Source organism: Acinonyx jubatus, chromosome A2 (assembly GCF_027475565.1).
Source record: "Acinonyx jubatus isolate Ajub_Pintada_27869175 chromosome A2, VMU_Ajub_asm_v1.0, whole genome shotgun sequence".
Lineage (NCBI taxonomy): Eukaryota > Metazoa > Chordata > Mammalia > Carnivora > Felidae > Acinonyx > Acinonyx jubatus.
In genome coordinates this window covers 112,749,273-112,767,529 of record NC_069383.1, presented here as the reverse complement: position 1 = coordinate 112,767,529, position 18,257 = coordinate 112,749,273, and the positions used below count along the sequence as shown (strand labels likewise).

The 18,257-nt window shown below is 46.2% G+C and overlaps 2 protein-coding genes and 1 non-coding gene across 4 annotated transcripts in view; 1 reads left to right on the top strand and 2 right to left on the bottom strand.

The window, feature by feature from the left end:
- Positions 1–11,922, top strand: part of CAND2 (cullin associated and neddylation dissociated 2 (putative)) — a 33,454-nt gene extending 21,532 nt beyond the window's left edge. For both annotated transcript variants that reach the window (XM_027042681.2, XM_027042680.2), the window contains exons 11-15: positions 593–688; positions 4,028–4,197; positions 5,469–5,633; positions 7,341–7,448; positions 9,804–11,922. In XM_027042681.2, coding sequence (XP_026898482.1) covers positions 593–688; positions 4,028–4,197; positions 5,469–5,633; positions 7,341–7,448; positions 9,804–10,031 — 767 coding nt within the window. In that variant the 3' untranslated portion in view covers positions 10,032–11,922. The remainder of the gene's footprint in view (positions 1–592; positions 689–4,027; positions 4,198–5,468; positions 5,634–7,340; positions 7,449–9,803) is intronic.
- Positions 11,923–12,681: 759 nt separating this feature from the next.
- On the bottom strand, positions 12,682–17,447 carry RPL32 (ribosomal protein L32). The gene is made up of 4 exons (XM_015074633.3): positions 17,388–17,447; positions 15,813–15,913; positions 15,039–15,220; positions 12,682–12,859 (listed from the first exon to the last, which is right to left on the bottom strand). Exons 2-4 carry the CDS (start codon positions 15,906–15,908, stop codon positions 12,730–12,732), a joined length of 408 nt encoding a protein of 135 aa, XP_014930119.1. The 5' UTR covers positions 15,909–15,913; positions 17,388–17,447; the 3' UTR covers positions 12,682–12,729.
- Positions 15,979–16,118, bottom strand: LOC113594676 (small nucleolar RNA SNORA7). The gene has a single exon (XR_003415097.1). It is a non-coding gene; the product is annotated as a small nucleolar RNA SNORA7 (small nucleolar RNA).
- Positions 17,448–18,257: the final 810 nt, after the last annotated feature.

Below are 18,257 nucleotides of genomic sequence, written 5' to 3'. Positions count from 1 at the left end.
GCTCAGATTCAGCCGTTGAATTCTGGATCTGCTGTGTGACCTTAGATATGAACTTAACCTTTCTGGGTTTTTTTCCTCATCTGTAAGTCAGAGATTAATAATGATTTTTATGAAATGTTTTGATTTATATTACCATTTATTGTTAATCAGTAGGACCATCCTGAGGATAATGTGTCTGAAAAGTAGAACGCAGCCCCAAGGCCTGAGCAAAGGTCTTTCTTTGGACTATGGATTGACCACTGTCTTGGGTTCTTGGTTCCCTGTGTGCATCCTGCAGTGTGGTTACCTGAGAACTGGGAGTTTTCCTCTCAGCCACCACAGGAGAATTTAGGGATGCATTTTAGACTGCCAAGGGAAAGGGCATTGACTTCACCAAAGATGGGTGTTTTGAATGGGGAGGGGTCCAGTTCTGTCTCCCAGGGAGGCAGAGAGCCTCAACACCTTCTGACCTGTGTCTCAGTTTCCACATCTGTAAAATGGGGGTGAGAAACCCTTAACTGTAGGTTCTAAGGTTGATTCAGAGACCCCGTCATTTACCGAGTGTCTAGGATTATCCCTGCCGCTTACCAAGCTGATGCCTCTTGTCCTGCAGGTCGGCCACACACACGGAGCACTGTCATCACAGCAGTCAAGTTCCTCATCTCTGACCAGCCCCATCCCATTGACCCCCTCCTGAAGAGCTTCATCGGTGAGCACCCCCACTCCTCTACCCCCGGCCCCACTCGTCCCCTCCTCCCAGCCTTTGAGTCCAGGCTGATTTTTCTTACACATTAGCTAAGGGGAGTCTAAGGCCCAGGAGGCTACCTCACCCCTATGATGGGCAGCAGGCCCTGGTGCAAATCCCTGTGCTGCCACTGAATTGTTGGGTGAGCCTAACATGCCCCTTCTTACCTCTGAGCCTCATTTCCTCATCTGTAAAGTGTAAGGGGGTGAGAACCCTTATCTGCAAGTTCTAAGTTGATTCAGAGGCCCCATTTTTTATTGGGGGGAAGGTACTCCATGAACACACAGTCTCTTACACGTGGAAAACCACCAGCCTCTCACGTGCATTGGCTTCGGTGGGCTTCAAGCTAGGTAGAGCTCTCCTGGAACTGGGGAGAGTGGCTCCCAGCTCATGCCCTGTCTTAGGAGTCTTCTGGACTTAGAAGCCCAAGCAGACTTCATTGGTGAGCCCTCTCTTTGGAACTCTGCAGGACTAGGCTCTTCCTAGAGAAGGCCGACATTCACAGCTCTGAGCCTGCAGGCCTGTAACTGGATCACACTGGGAGTCTGGCCCTTCTCACACAGGCAGCACAGCCTGGTGGAATGTGGAGAGATTCTGAAGTCTGCCAGTCTTGGGTTGACAGCCTGGCTCTGCTACTCTCTGGCTGTGTGAGCGTGGACAGGTCATCTCATCCCCAGCTCTAAAACGGGGGTGACGGGGTACCTGGGTGGCTCAGTTAGTTGAGCATCCGACTTCGGCTCAGGTCATGATCTCACAGCTCATGGGTTTGAGCTCCATGTCGGGCTGTGTGCTGACAGCTCAGAGTCTGGAGCCTGCTTCAGATTCTGTGTCTCCTCTCTTTGCCCCAACCCCGCTCATGCTTTGTCTCACTCTGTTTCTCAAAAATAAATAAATGTAAAAAAAAAATTAAAAAAAACCAGGGTGTTGGGGTGCCTAGGTGGTTCAGTTGGTTGAACGTCTGACTCAGGTCATGATCCCAGGGTCGTGGGATCAAGCCCCACATTGGGGTCCACACTGAGCATAGATTAAGTACCGCTTAAGATTCTGTCTCTCCCTCTGTCCCTCCCTCCCCTTCTCTAAAATAATATTTAAAAAATTTTTAAACGGGGATTCTGATCCACACTTGCCAGGGCACTGTTGTGTGAGACCAGGGGTCAGTAGGTGTGGCCACACTCTGAATTGGAGAACATGTCTAGAAGCCACAGCAATATCAACAGCAACTTCATCCCATCCCCTGACCCAGTGGGCATACGTTGCCCCTAGTTCTGAATTCCCTCATCTTGCCTGAGCCGCCCATGGCTAGCAGTCCTAGGGACCTCTGCCTAGGTGTTTGTTTTTGGTTGTATGGTTGAACCACAGTTTTTGTGCTCTCACTGCATATCAGATATAAGGCTAGGCCCTTTGGTATACCTCACCGTAGTTCATTCTCCCTTGCTTGAGGGTCGCATGTTACAGATGAGGAGGCAGAGATTCAGAGAGGCGACTTGAACTCCAGTCTTGCCAGGTTCCCCACCAGGACACAGCAGAAGAGCCCCAGAGGTTACCAGCTCTGGATTTGAATCCTGCTCTGCTGGGAGACTTTATGTTCTTCCCAGGGCATTGTATTGGGAGGCACAGCATGGCAGTTTTCCCCATGACTGGTGATGGTAACTCTGATAACCTGATTAAGGTGGAGACTTCCAGGTTCTCCACTCTAAAATTACTTTCTCCTTTGGAATGAATAAGTATTTTTGAGTCTGTCAAAACATCCTGTTCATCAAATTTCTGCCCACCACATTTAGCATCCATTGTGGTTTCTTTCCTGATTCAGTGATTTCTGACAGTTGCCAAATGGTGACTTTTAATTTCAGCATTCCTTCCATATTTGTTAGATTGCTTTCTGTTCTCTGGAAGAACTTTTCCTTATCCCCCATTTATTTATTCATTGATTTATTCATATCGTTAATAGACTCATGGGTTCCTGTTTTATTCAGTGACTTATAACTATTTACTATCTTCATTTATTTTGATTCTTAAGCTTGTCTTAGATGTGGCCAGTGTGAGCCCTTCGGACTGGTTCCTATGTTCTGTTGATGTGTTTCCATCATCCTTTGAACATATCCTTACTTTTTGGCACAGTAAGATGCCCTACACTTACCTTGAACCTTTGCTGCCTCAGCTCTGGAATCAGTCCTTTGTTCAGGGAGCCCTGATTCTTTTTAGTGGAGAATGGTACTTAGAATCCAAGATCTAGACACTAGGTGTGCTAATTGCTAGGGGTGCCATTGCTTCAAGGTCCTCTTAACAGAACTAGGAAGTATGTGAATGTGTGAATGTATGTACACAGACACACATGTACATGTGTTACCTGCTCTTCCAGTCCAGCACTGCAGGGCTCCTTCTAGCCTTCTTCTGTTCCATACCCTTCTCTTACAGGGAAAAGCCCAGTTCCTGCTGTCTACCAGATATTTATACACTTAATCCTGGAACACACAGAAAGTAGACTGACAATTGCTAACTTTTATCTCTGTGAATAGTCAGTATCTGTTTATAGGTCTTTTGTCGTTAGCCGGAGGGCAACTAGTCAAAATACTTTGGAAATTACTTGGGTGAGTTGTTTCATTCTTTCCTAACCTGGTGGTTATGTTAATCATTTGAAATACTGTTAGGATCGCAGTTTTTGTTGTTGTTTTTTGTTTTTTTAAGGATTCCCCTCATTCTAGATTTTCTTCATAGAGCAAATGAGACATTAACATAGTCCTTAAAAAGTCTATAAACTATACAAAAAGGTATATTTAGAGAAGTGCTATGTGAAAGTATAAGTTTCTTTATCTCTCTGATCTTCAAGATCCTTATCTGTAATGATATCAAGTTAACATTTATAGAATCCTTGCTCTGTGCCAAGCTTTCTGCTAGGTATTTTAGATAGATTAGGTATATTAGATAGACGGATAGATAGATAGATAGATAGATAGATAGATAGATAGATAGATATCACATCACTACATTTTAAATCTTGAAAACAGTCCTACACTATGGGTACTGCTGTTACCCCCATTTTATAGATGAGGACATTGAGGCTATCCAAGGTCCCATAGCAAGGAAATAGTGGAACCTGGATTTGAACCCAGGCCAGACTCTAGTTCACATTCTTACTTGTGCTTTGAGGACTCATTGTGCCTGGTAAGAAAGTAGATGCTCAGAACACGTTTGCCCCCCTTCAGCCAAGTCTGCCCAGCTCACAGTAATCAGGTAACTGAGGTTGGGGTGGAGGTGATTTGCGTCTTGGCTGAGCCGTCCCTCACACACCCTCTCATCTTTCAGGAGAGTTCATGGAGAGCCTGCAGGACCCAGACCTGAATGTGCGCCGGGCCACTCTGGCTTTCTTCAACTCGGCTGTGCACAATAAGCCCTCACTGGTCCGGGACCTGCTGGATGACATCCTGCCCCTCCTCTACCAGGAGACAAAGATCCGCAGGGACCTCATCCGAGAGGTAAGGCCATTGAAGGCCAGTGAAGGCCTGACTGGCGGAGCTGTGACAAGGATTTGGGTCAGGCTCTTCAGAGCAGGCACGTGGGCCATGTGGCCTGGGTCAAATGCTGCACCTCCACTTCCAGGTTGTGTGACCCTGGGCACATTGACCTAGGGACAATTTAATCTGCTCTGAGTCTGTTTCTCTTCTTGGGAAAAATGAGGAAAATAGTTCGTGTCTGCATCATAGGGTTGTTGACAAGATTCAATGAGTTATGTCCTGCAGCTTCTCAGGGCTGCTCCTGGCACACAGTTGGCACTCAGTAAATGTTGGCGGTTCTTATTATCACTCAACATTCAGCAGGCATTCACTGAGCACCAGCACTGTGTCAGAGTGCCAGGATCAGAGCTGGATCAGAGCTGCCACTAGGGAGCTCATGGCCACCTAAAGGATAGAGACACCCATTCTGCCGATTATTTTACTGAGATAGAGCCTATTTGGTGCAATAAGGATTTAAGGGGCACAGATTAAAAGTTAATTAACAGCTATTAGCACATAGTATAATAAAAATGTCTTGGGGAGCCTGGGTGGTCACTCAGTTGAGCATTCAACTTCGGCTCAGGTTATGATCTCATGGTTCATGGGTTTGAGCCCCACATCTGGCCTGCTGCTGTCAGTGCAGGTCCACTTTGGAGCCTCTGTCTCCCTATCTCTCTGTCTTTCCCCTGCCCATTCTCTCTCTCTTTAAAAAAAAAAAAAAACAAAACCACCTGGCATTGCTGAAGAGGAAGCGACTACGTTTAGAGGGGTTAGGAAAGTTTCCCAAAAGAGGGGGCATTTAAGCTGGGCTTTGAGGGGTGAGAATGAGAGTACCATTAAGAACAGAGCCTTGTGGTTAAAAGCTTCAGAGACCCGGGCTTTTAATTCTAGTTCAGCCGCTTACTAGCTGTGTGTTCTTGGGCAAATTAATTAACCTTTCTGAGCCTTAGTTTCCTCTTATGTTACGTGGGGTTAATATAACACTGTCTTCCTGGGGCTGTTGTGATGCTTGAGTAACATGTCATTTGTCAAGCACTCAGCACAGTGGCTGGCACGTTACAACTGCTCAGTAGACTATAATAATTATTGTTACTGTTATTATCAAAGGGCATTGCAGGCTGAGCAAAGGCAAGAGATTGGGGACAGAACACAGTACTGAACAACAGAGGTGGGGTGTGCAGCAGGAACTAAGGGAGGTGTTCTTACACCCTAGAGTCACATCCCATAACCCTTGTCACCCTTCCCTCCTGCAGGTAGAAATGGGGCCCTTTAAGCACACAGTGGATGATGGGCTGGACGTGCGCAAGGCAGCCTTTGAATGCATGTACTCGCTGCTTGAGAGCTGCCTGGGCCGGCTGGACATCTGCGAGTTCCTGAATCACGTGGAGGATGGCCTGAAGGACCACTACGATATCCGGGTAGGATGGGCTCCCTGCCAAACCTATGCCCACCCTGTACGAAGGGGAGAGCAGGCACCACTGGGGCCCATTGCTTGTTTGTCCCCCACTCTCCACCCCGGCACCCTGTAAATAACTGCATTGTTCTTTTTCAATAAGAAAGAGAGCCAACCTCTCAAACACCTTTGAGGAGAGTCTACACTGGGCAAGCTCTTTGGAGGACGGTTTAGCAGTAGCTAGAAAAATTTAGAATTCTGAGACCCACCTTTGACCTAGCAGTTCCATCTCTGTGAACAGAGCCTCTAGACTGACACCTAAAAACATGTTTGGAGTTTTATGTTCTAGATTGTTCTGAGAGTTGGGGAAAGCTGGCAGCTTCCCAAATGTCCACCTATCAGAAGCTCACTCAATAAACTGGGTACCTCTGGTCTTGGAATGCTAGCAGCATTAAGAAGAGTGAGCCAGGTCCCTCTGCACTGATGTGAGAGATGCCCAAGGCCCGCTGTTGATTGATAAAAGCCAGTTTTTACAGGCATTTCCCCCATGCTTTTCCCTTCTTACACCTTCTGGCCACACGGCCCTCTTGCCTGCCCTCCAGGGAGCACAGGACAAGGCCTGGGCATCAGTGCAACATTTGGACTCCTATGTCCAGGCTCCTTTTGGTGTTGAGGAGGGTGGGTTGAGGAGGGTGAGTTTGCACCACACCCTTAGAGAGTGGGTTTATGATGCCCACTCTACAGGGGAGAGGCCAGAGAGCTGGGTGGTTCCAGGGCACCAGCTGGGAAATGGAGGAGCCCTGGGTCACAGCATGTGCTGTGTGATGCCATGCTTTTTGCTGGTCCCCCTCCTTTGCTGTGGGTTGCGGGGGGATCAGGGCAGGGTGGACATCTGGTAGGGATGGGTAGGGCGTGTAGAATTCAGACAACCATCCATTATGCTGCATGTTTGTAGGAATTTCACCATTTTCAAAAGAGGTCACCATTATTCTCCTGCAGGCTGGACCAGGATTGTAGATGTGTTTAGTTGGCTCATACAGCAGTTGTTTGTTTTTTTTTTAACTGGGTGCCAGTATTTAAAAGTTGAGAGATTTTACGTGAAAATCAGTTTCTTTTGAAAACAGTGCATGAGCTCTGGGCCACATTCCCACGGCCACAACGGGCTGGAGCTGACAGCTGCTGTCTGGAGTGTGGACTCCTAACTCCTTCCCAGTTGCCATCTGGCCCTCTTCACTCATGGACAGTGTCTGCCTGGCCCTGTGAGCATCTGAGCTTGAGAGTAGCCCCCTCCCTGGTGCTTCTTATCTGATCCTCCTCAGCCAAGTGTAGCTGGCGTAGTGGGTATTGCCATTCACATTTTTTTTAATGTTTATTTATTTTTGAGCGAGAGATACAGAGCATGAGCAGGAGAAGGGCAGAGAGAGAAGGAGACACAGAATCCAAAGCAGGCTCCAGGCTCTGGGCTGTCAGCACGTGGGGCTCGAACTAACGTACCACAAGATCATGACCTGAGCCTAAGTCAGACGCTCAACCGACTGAGCCACCCAGGCGCCCCCTGCCATTCACATTATAGATAAGAAAACTGAGGCCCAGAGTGGCAGGGCCCTGGCAGGAATTAGTGCTAGAGTTTGGACTTGAGCTCCAGGTATTGGTACCAGATCCTCTGATCTTCCCTGGGCTCTGCTCCTTTTGGCCATTTCACTGTGAACGTTGTCTCCTTCCTCTGGGGCAGATGCTGACCTTCATCATGCTGGCCCGACTGGCTACCCTGTGTCCCGCACCTGTTCTGCAGAGGGTGGACCGGCTCATTGAGCCACTCAGGGCCACCTGCACCGCCAAGGTAAGCCCTCCTGCCTAGCCCTGGGCACACCTACAGATTATTCAGTTACCATTTATGGGTAGTATATGAAGTGTTTCATTTAACTGTTGTTGTCACCCTATAAAGTATTTCTTATTGTCACCACTGTATACACAGAGGAACAGAGACTCAAGAGAGGTGCAGTTATTGATTTGGGCTACCCAGCTAGTAAATTGCAGAGCTGGGATTCACACCCACCTCTTTCTTTCGTTCATCAAACATTTCCTGGGTGCCGGCCCTTGTAGCAAGGTACTAGGGATACCACATTGAACATGGTGTATTCCCTACTCCCACATCCTAATTGGAACACTGAGTTATTCTCTTCGAAAGATAGAAACCATTGATCGGGTGATTGATCCAGGGCAGAGTTGCTGCTAGGCTGGAGTGCCTCAAGGGTCAGGGGAGGGATCTGGAGTGGAAGGCCTGGGGGAAAGCTGCAGCACTGGGAACAGAGCCTGGTGTCCAGTAATTATCTGTTGACTGAAAGAACTAATCTGGGTTTTGAAAGGGTAGGAATTAACCAAACGAGGGCAGAGTATTTCAGATTGGAGCTTAAAGAGGAGAGAGATCTATAGAACAGTGATTTTCAAGTTGCAAAAGAGCAAAACCTTTTCCAAAAAAATGAAATCTTTTGTGGCTAAAACAGATAAAATTGGTAATTTCTTAGTAGAAACCTACCTTTTAAGTTTCAGTTTGTAAACCTATGCATGGTATGAAGTCATAGAAAACAGTGGTTCTGCAGGGCCATTGCAGTCTTGACAGTTTCAAAGGCCAAATCACTTCTAGTTTTCTTGGAGCTATACAGCATGGAGAAAAATCCCAGTTCACAGGGAAAGGCTGCAAATGGTGTTGCAGCATCAGGACACCCTTCCACTCGGCTAAGATGGCAAGAGGAGCTTTGATCTGAGGCCTACACAGAGGCCACTCATTCTGGCTGCCCAGAGGGCACTGTGTGTGGGGTGCTATGATGAAAACTTGCTGCATCCAAGTCCACGATCCCTCATCCACTGAAACCTACAAAGCTCTGGAAACCAAAAGCTTTTTATTTATTTATTTAATTTTTTTTTTTTTATGTTTATTTTTGAGAGACAGAGAGACAGACAGAGCGCAAGTTGGGGAGGGGCAGAGACAGAGGGAGACACAGAATCCCAAGCAGGCTCCAGGCTCTGAGCTGTCAGCCCAGAGCCCAGAGTGGGGCCTGAACCCACGGACCATGAGATCATGACCTGAGCCAAAGTCAGCTGCCCAACCGACTGAGCCACCCAGGTGCCCCACTGTGTTAAGTCATTTAATCCTTAAAAGCAACTCTATGGAAAGGAGACTCTTACATATAGAAAGGGAAGTACAGCTTAGAATGACCACCTGAAGTCACAGATCTTACAGGGCAGAGCTATTTGAACCTGATTGTTCAACCCCAATGCCAAGCTCTTAACCATTACACCGGACTCTTCAAGGGAAAGAGTCTTTGGGTGAAGTCAGGGGCATGGAGAGGAATTTGGACTTTATTCCATAAGCAGTGGGGGGAGTTCTGAGATCCTCTAAATAAGTGGAAGAGGGTGGGGGATGAAAAACAAGGCAGACAAGGCAGTTTTGGGTACTTGCTGTGCAGAAGAGATTGCAGAGCCAGGCACCTGAGTTGGGGGGAAGAAGCCAGGCCAGCTAGATGACTGTCACAGTGATCCATTCATTCAATTAAGTCAGATGGTACCACCAAGTCATATGATACCAAGAGCCTGTTTTTAAGCACAGTGAATAAACATAGGCTGAATCTCCAATCGGGGCAGGAGACAATTAACACTTTATAGCAATTGTCACCACTGAATTATTTATTTTTTAATTTTTTAATTTTTTTAAATGTTTATTTATTTTTGAGAGAGAGAGAGCGTGAGTAAGGGAGGGGTAGAGAGAGAGAGACACAGGCTCCAGGCTCTGAGCTGTCAGCACAGAGCCTGACGCGGGGCTTGAACTCACGAACCGGAGATCATGACGTGGGCTGAATGAAGTCAGAGGCTTAACAGACTGAGCCACCCAGGTGCCCCCATCAAATTACTTATTAATGAAAAGAAAGGTGGACAGTTTAGATTGGCTGGTCCGAGGCCCCCTAGGTGACTTCGAAGTTGATTTGAATGACAAAGAATCACCCTCTGGAGAAACCTACCCGTGTAAAAGTGCAGGAGAAATCTCAGGACAGGAGACTGAAGTAGGGGAGTATGCTGTGATTTAAACTGGGAAAGCTTACTACAGGTGGTTGAGAGGAATCCAGAGACTAGCGAGGGAGGCTGTGATGCCAGGCCAGGCCAGGCTCAGTAAAGGATGGCTCGTTTTTTCCCACTTTAGGTCAAAGCTGGTTCCGTGAAGCAGGAATTTGAGAAGCAAGATGAGCTGAAACGCTCCGCCATGAGGGCTGTGGCCGCCCTGCTGACCATCCCGGAAGTAGGGAAAAGCCCCATCATGGCTGACTTCTCTTCCCAAATCCGATCCAACCCCGAACTTGCTGCCCTCTTTGAGAGCATCCAGAAGGATTCTGCTTCAGCCCCCAGCACAGACTCTATGGAGCTCAGCTAGTGCTTCCCCAGTACCCAGGTGGGCCCTTACCAAGAGAAGGGGGCCTACCCAAGCCTGAGGCCTCACTGTCCCCATGCTGGCCAAAGGCCTCTGCTTTTGCCCTTTCTTCATCTCACTGGGGGGCCGTCCTGCTCCTGGTCGGGGCTTACAGTGCCTTCTCCAGGGACCCCAACTCGAGGCCCCCAGCAGGAGCTGCAAGGCTGCCAACAGTTGGACCCTGTAACTCAGGACAGTCATTCAAAGCAACAGGGCATGGACGTTTTTCCAAGCCCTTCGGCACAAATAGTGGATGTGTGACTTCACACTGGGCAGTCTATACCTTCAAACTGGGGAGTCACTGCCTTACAGAGGACTAAGTAGTGTTTAGAAATACTTTTGTGCTCACAGCTGTGAAAGGTTAGGAGGCAGCCGGCTGGCCTTCTTTCCCACCAGTGTCACTCACACCTCTCCCACTTTTCACTTCACTTGATCTGATAGGCCAAAAATTCATGCTTCGGCTGGGCATCTGAAAAACTAAAGCTACTTCTCTGAGCTTCTTGCATTTTAGAATTCAAAATGCTTCCTTTTCCAATTGGTAGTGATGATTCAGAAATTGGTATTTTTGCAGGGGAGGTGGTTGGGATAGAGAATTAGATCTAATATGTTTTTTTCTAATTTCAAAACGCTTATGTAGTCAAATGGGAAACCAGAAAGCACAAAGGAAACTAGACCACCTCTCACGCCACCCCACCTATAGGTGTAACCAGTTGGTTTGTGTCCTTCGGAGGAAGACTTTGAACATGTTGTTCCTAGTTTTTAGTATTGAAGACACAAATATTAAGCGACAGATTAAAAGAATTTTCTGTACTGTCCCAGGTTAATAAGAGATCCTTGTTACTTTTTCTCTGCACAGTTCCTCTACTAGGCATGTCACCATCCGTATGTTTCCCAAGTCAGTTTAAAGAAATTATGAAAATGACGAACATTTACTCAAATGTTTCAGACTAGGTTTTGAACTGAAGGCAGCCCACCTGTAAGACCTTTTTCTAAGGGACTTAAAACCGCTCATGGCTAGCATGCCAAGAAAATTCTAACCAGGGTAGTTCTTTCTGCTCAGTTGACCAGGTTGGTAGGGAAAAACACCCTGTATGCAGTTATCTTGTTCTGGAGTCTACATGCCATATCCCAGGACTATATACTGCCACTTGCTACCAGTTCTTGGAAAAGTGGTACCCTAACTTTACAGACATGCCTGACTTTATCGTGCTTTGTAGATACTGCATTTACAAATTGAAGATTTGTGGGAATCCTGCGTCCAGCCACATCTGTCAGCACCATTTGCTCATTTCATGTCATATTTTCCTCAGTTCACTTTTTCATTATTGTATTTGTTATGATCTGTGATCTTTGATGTTACTATTCGTGCCTGAAGATGTGACGGTCATGAGAAAACTTTTAACGGTGGAGTTGAGATGGAATCTGCTCCTGGTGAAGGTGCTGTTAAAGACTGTTGAAATGACAACAAAGAACTGAAGAATATTACATCAACTTAGTTGATAAAGCAGTGGCAGGGTTTGAGGGGATGGACTCCAATTTTGAAAGCTCTCTGGGTAAAAGTGCTCATATTACATGCTACAGAGAAGCATTCTTGGAGTCATTCTTGACTCCATCAACGCAGCAAACTTCATGGTCTTAATTTTAGTAACTTGCCACAGCCACCCAGTCTTCAGCAACCACCACCCTCAGTCAACAGCCATCAGCATCGAGGTAAGACCCTCCACCAGCAAAAAGATTGCCATTCATAGAAAGCTCAGGCAGTTATTTTTGCAATAAAGTTATTTTTAAATTAAGGTATGTACATTATTTAGGTAAACTATTGCACATAATAAATTTGAGTATGGTATAAACATAACTTTTATATGAACTGGGTAACCAGAAAATGCGTCGGACGTGTGACTTGCTTTATCACAGTGGTCTGGAACCAAACCAAGCCTGGGTCTCCGGAGGCATGCCTGTAATTAACAGGGCTAAATTCTAGCTATTGTTGCCTAGAGTGTGGGCTGTAGTTGAAAAGGAAGCTTGATTATTAAATCCTGAATACCAATCAAGAGGCTATATCACGTTAAGGATCCCACAACTTCAGAAATTGTTCAATTACCTGAAGCAGCCAGCTAGGGGAAGGTTATAAAAGGGAGACTGCAAAATATCTTCAGACATCCAAGGCTGATCATATAGTAGAGAGATTTTTGTCATCCTGTCATGGTTTAGGACAGAAGCCACAGGATGCTATTTCAGCACCAAATAAGTAAGGAGTAAGGGATTCACCTGGATTCTTTCATGCAATTTCTCAATCACGAGAACCACATAGAGTAAATGTCATCCAACTTTACATAGCAAACCTAAGACAGACTACTTGCTCTGAGCTACAAGGTCCTCCAGTTAAGGGAGGAACCCACCTTGGTCTGAAGGCCAAGTCTCCCTTACCCCCAAATGGAGCGGACAAGGCTGATCTGGGCACCAGAGGCCTGTGCCCTATGAAGAATAAAATATCCTTTATAAACCTCTTCCAAATGGAAGATTCCAGAGTATTAACCAGCAGTAAAAAAACATCTGTGACAACTTGTCTGAGTAGGAAATTGAAGAGTAAAACCAAAGAGGGAAATGCCAGATGGTAGTTTTATGGTTTTATTAACACAAATATGATGTGCACATAAACTGTCTATTCATTTTCTTCGCTGCGCAGTCTGGCATTGGGATTCGTGACTCTGATGGCCAGCTGGGCTGCTCTTTCCACAATGGCTTTACGGTTCTTGGAGGAGACATTGTGAGCAATCTCTGCACAGTAAGATCTGGAAGAGAATTGGTTAGTGAGTAGAGTAAGGAGGCGCTGGTAAATAGCTGATGAACAAGACCTGCACAGCCCCGAATCCCAACTCTCCTAAAATCTATGGTACCAGCAGTAAGGCTCTTAAAGTATTCCCAGGCAGTGACAAAAGCACTCTCATTGTTCCCTCTCACTTAATCCTTACAGCAGCCTTATGATTCATGTATTGCCTCCATCTTACAGACAAACCATGGCCCTTAAAGGTGGAAATGAATTCCCAAGTCAGATATATAGAAACAGACAGGGCTATCATGGCTCAGACCCAGACTCCAAGTTCAAAGGTCCTCCTCTATCCTTCTAGTCCCATGAAGTTTTAAAACTCTCTGCAAAGTAACCAAGAGCAGAATCCAACAGTCTGATTAAACCAGGAGCTTCCTGGCTCAGACATTAATTTACTTGTTTGCTGCTGACAAAATTCAAATTGAGAAGTAACATTGCCTGAAGTTGCCCAGCAAATAGCTATACTTTAACCCGCCTAACAGATACTGTTCCAACTTACTCATTCCTCACAGCTGCACCATACCCTGGTTTGGTAACAGACTGGCCCGAAGCATTTTATGACGCCAGCAACAGCTAATTAAGATACTGTAGGGGCACCTGGCTGGCTTATTAGGTGGGTCATCTGACTCTTGATCTTGGGGAGGCGAGTTTGAGCCCCATGTTGGGTGTAGAGATTGCTTAAAAATGAAATCTTAAGGAGCAGCTAGGTGGCTCAATCAGTTAAGCGTCTATTGATTTTGGCTCAGGTTATAATCTCATTGTGAGTTTGAACCCCAGTCAGCTGGAGCCTACTTCGGGTTCTGTGTCTCCCTCTCTCTGTCCCTCTCCTGCTCATGCTCTCAAAAATAAACATTAGAAAAGAAAATGAAAATCTTGAAAAAAAAAGACTCTAGGAGAAATTTCAGCAAAGGAAGACTGTAAGAAGTGACTAAGGCAATGGGGCATACAGAGTTCTCTTTAAGAACTCCAGCAAAATAGCTTAACAGACAAGCAAACTAAAAGAATTTTTTTTCTATAAAGGAGGTTCACTCAAGCTCAAAGTAGCTATATTTTGAAATGTTTCCATCTTTGTTCTTAACACTTAAATCTTTTCTTCCCCCCTCGATAACTCCTCAGGTCCTCGTCCATATATATATTTAACATATCAATCATCTTAAATACCTTCCCCTCTGCCTAGGCATTTTCCACACATGATCACCATTTTGAGTGTGTATGTAACATTCCACCGAGTGCTTGTACTCCCACCATTCACAAATTACACTTCAATCCTTCAGTTACTGCTGCAATGATCAGCCTTACAAAGATTTTCTGCTTTTCAGTTTATTTAAGGACAAATATCCAGAAATGCAACTTGTGGTGTAAAGGTCACAAATTCCAAAAATTTCTATAGCTCTTTACACAAACTGTCAAGCTATTTAAAAAGAGTACCTTTTTGGCATCCAGCAGCATCTGCAACTCATGTTTGCTGCCCAAGTATCTTTAATAGGAATATAAGAACACCATTCCCTCCAACCCAAATTCAAAGCATCTAAATAACTTCCCACATTAAATGTTTTCTCATCCCACTGTCCCCCTTTTGGCCTAAGCAAACCAAGTCTCTCACAGAGCTCATAAACTGTCTAACTTTCTTAAAACCCTTGAAAGGAATGCTGTGAATCCTCTGTGCACTCTAGCATCTCTACAACTTTGTGTAAGCCATCCTGATTGCAAAGCCTTCCTCCTTTTCTCTACCTCAGATCACAGAGCTCTTAATCAGACAGCAACTCGTCTATTCCTGCAGATTTTGGAAGAGAGATACCTGTGGCCACAGCATAAAGTGTCCCTTAGGTCTGAGGCTACACTATATCCCCCATACCTCCACATAAATAAAGCCACCATTCTGCAAACAACTGCCAAAAGGATCCTCCAGCGTTTTTACTGTCAGGCAAAGTCCTGTCTTTCCAGGTCTCAAGTCTCTATACTTACCAGGGGAAGTTCCCTCACCCTGCTCCAGCAAAGGAAACCTTTCTAAGCTCCCAACAAGCATTCTTTAAGCTCCCTAGAGAATATACAACTCCTCCAAATGCATTCTATAAAGTCCCTACCAAAATTGCTCACAGATGCAGACTTCTGACACCTGAACCCAGAAGTGGGGCCCAACTCACTTGTTGCACATCAGCAGCACCTCAAGCTCCTTGACATTGTGGACTAGGAACTTCCGGAAGCCACTGGGCAGCATGTGCTTTGTTTTCTTGTTGCTCCCGTAACCAATGTTGGGCATCAAAATCTGGCCCTTGAATCTTCTGCGCACCCTATTGTCAATGCCTCTGGGTTTCCGCCAGTTGCGCTGAAATAAACACAGGAGGGTTAGTGCCTTTGGCAACACCTCTTCCTTTTAGAGGAAAAAAGGGGGACCCAATGAAAAGGAAACATGCCCCAACAGTAGATGTCGTTGGGTTACAGTTCACCTTTATTTGGTGGAGAAAAATAGGGGCTCCTGCCTTTGAGCACCAGGAATATAGACTCACATCCACACTCCTAAATAAAGGAAAAACTACAGACTGATAGAATGTGAGGGGATTGTGTATACAGTAAGGTAAAGAGTGAAGAGCATGGGTTCTAGCACTGCACTCAAGATACAAGTTTTCTCATCATAAAATACGGATAATCTACTTCTCATAACCTCTTAAGGCCACCTAAAATGATACAAGCCTCTAGACACGTCAAAACAGCCAAATGTCCAATTCATACTATAATCAAGTGACTGAATGCCAATAAGGTGTACTCAGACCTAAGTTTCTAGAGAGCTCTTCCACTAACTGGACTGGTTCATCTGCCAAATGTGATCTTCTGACCAGGTGATACCATAAATCCAACAGCCCATTTAGGGGCTCCTTTCTCCACCCCAACAAACACTTCCATCCCAGGACCACATATACCTTAATTTTGACATATCGGTCTGACTGGTGCCGGATGAACTTCTTGGTCCTCTTTTTAACGATCTTGGGCTTCACCAGAGGTCTGAGGGCAGCCATGATGCCTTCAAGAAAGAAGCAGAGATGGTGACAGAGTCCTAGAAGGAAGCTTTCCTGCTCAGGCCTTGAACATTGTTGCAGAGTGTCTTCCAATCTCCAGCTACTGAGCAAACTGGGAATGGAATGGGTACCTCTGCCAGGCTTGCTTTCCCTCCCGTTTCCGAAGCTGGCAGAATACGAACCACTCTCCAGACGCGATCCTGGGAGGTCAGCAGTCACTTCATCCACTGAAGAAAAAAAGCACGCTAACAGCTAATCTAAAACAAATGGGGGCGCCCGGGCGGCTCAGTCGGTGGAGCATCCGACTTTAGCTCAGGTCATGATCTCACACTCCGCGAGTTCGAGCCACACGTCGGGCTCTTGTGCTGACAGCTCGGAGCCTGGAGCCTGCTTCAGATTCTGTGTCTCCCTCCCTCTCTGCCCCTCTCCTGCTCATGCTCAGTCTCAAAAATAAATCAAAACATTAAAAAAATAAAACAAATGGACCCCCAAAAGTTCTCAGCTTGCACAGGGGAGCAAATCCCACACCTGGCGCCCCAAACCCCAGACAGTCCAATTTCCTTTTCATTAGGCAGAACTTGGACAATCCACAAGAACCTGAGCCTTAGTTGTTTTCTCACCTGTAAAATGGAAAGGATACTGCACGTTGAATGCTTGCAGTGACTGGAAGTAGAGAAACCTGTTATTTCCCCTAGAGTGCTGCTGCTCTACAATTCTCTCACAACAGACCTATAAAACCATAATGTACTGATGCTTCTAGGCCTTGGAACTTCCTGTTCTACCTGAAGATCATCCGAGGACCGGCCTTCCCGATTACCCTAGTTTTTTTTCCCTAATGCAACACCCTTTTTGTTCTCTTCGCTGCTTCTATTCCTTTGTTCAGCACACGGTACTCCGTGAACTTTGTGTTCGATAAAGGAACGCACCTCCGCCCGAAACATTATTTCCTCGCAGACAAGGACGCAGTTTTATATTCTCAGAGATCCTTCGTTAACTGAACCGATCGACTAGCAGCAATCGATTGTTTTGTTTTGGCGGTCTGGCCGCAGCAGCAACCCCAAGACCAGAACCGCAGAGGAGGGAGCGTCGGTCGGCGTGAACAAAATACACGCGGAAACACAACGCTGACCAAAACTGGAATACTCCTGCCCTCGGACTGGAAACTTCTGGTGGCTTCACAGTCCCTACAAGCCCGCGCTGCCTAGACCCGAAACGGCGACCTTCACTCCCAGGCCTCAAACAAGCTGTCAGCAACGCTGAGAGACACCAGGCGGCCTCCGTAGGGCGGCCAAGTGGCCCTGGGAAGCAAACCTCCATCATCGGCTGGGCAGCTTCGTTCTGTTCCTGTACGTGCTCCAGCCAACCGACAAGGACAAAGCCCACCAAGACGAGTGCTCGGAAGGGCAGGCCTCCTCACCACGAAGCGACAATACCAGATGAAGACCGCAGAGATGCGGATGGCCAACGATTAAAACTCACCGAGTTACAGATGGCTGCCACCTCCGCAGGCAGCGCCGAGGAAGAGAGTGGAAGGTCGCGCGCGAAGGCTGATGGGACTTAACTTCTGGGTCCTGTCAGGGAAAAAAGAGTACTTCCTGCGCTTGGTCCTTCAAAGGAAAGAAAGACATTTCAGAGAAATACTGAAAAAAGTCGAGGAATACATGTGTTTTAATATATATTAATATCTAGAAGTACTGCTGGGAATTTTTCATACCTGACGTAGGACTACGTAGAATATTTGGAATTCTTTCTGAGCTTTTAAGACCTGGTGGGGGGGCATCCACTTCCGCCAGAAATTGAAGCCGTTCTTCCGGAGAACAATCCAGTTTTTAGATTATTTCCGCCCGCGTTTCTTCTGCTATTAAGTGCGCCTCGTGGTGGCCAGGAGGGAACAAAACAGTCTTCCTAATACTTCCCTCACGTGAATTTATAGAGTAAGATAGGAACGATACCCTAACAGCTATCATTCCATGGGTTTCACGATCCTTCCCACAATTCTGCAAGGTAGTTCTATTTTTTCCCCATTTTGCCTATGTAGAAAGCGACGTTTGGGGATTTGACTCCAAAATCCACACTTCTAATCATTCAGCTAACCTGCCTAGTTTTAAATAGTTGTTGATGGTTTTGTTTTGCTTAGATTTTGTATTTAAGATTATTGTAAAAAAAAAAAATCAAATTTCAGGATGAAAAAATTGTGCATTGATTCCACAATTTGAACACAATACAGATGTCATCGCTGATCTTGATAGTAGTTCCAGGGGCCAGATGGGGACAGAAGCTACACTGGATTGTGTTGTTGACAGGATGAGAAGTGAGAAGGGAAGAGTGTTGACAACTCCTTCCTGAGAT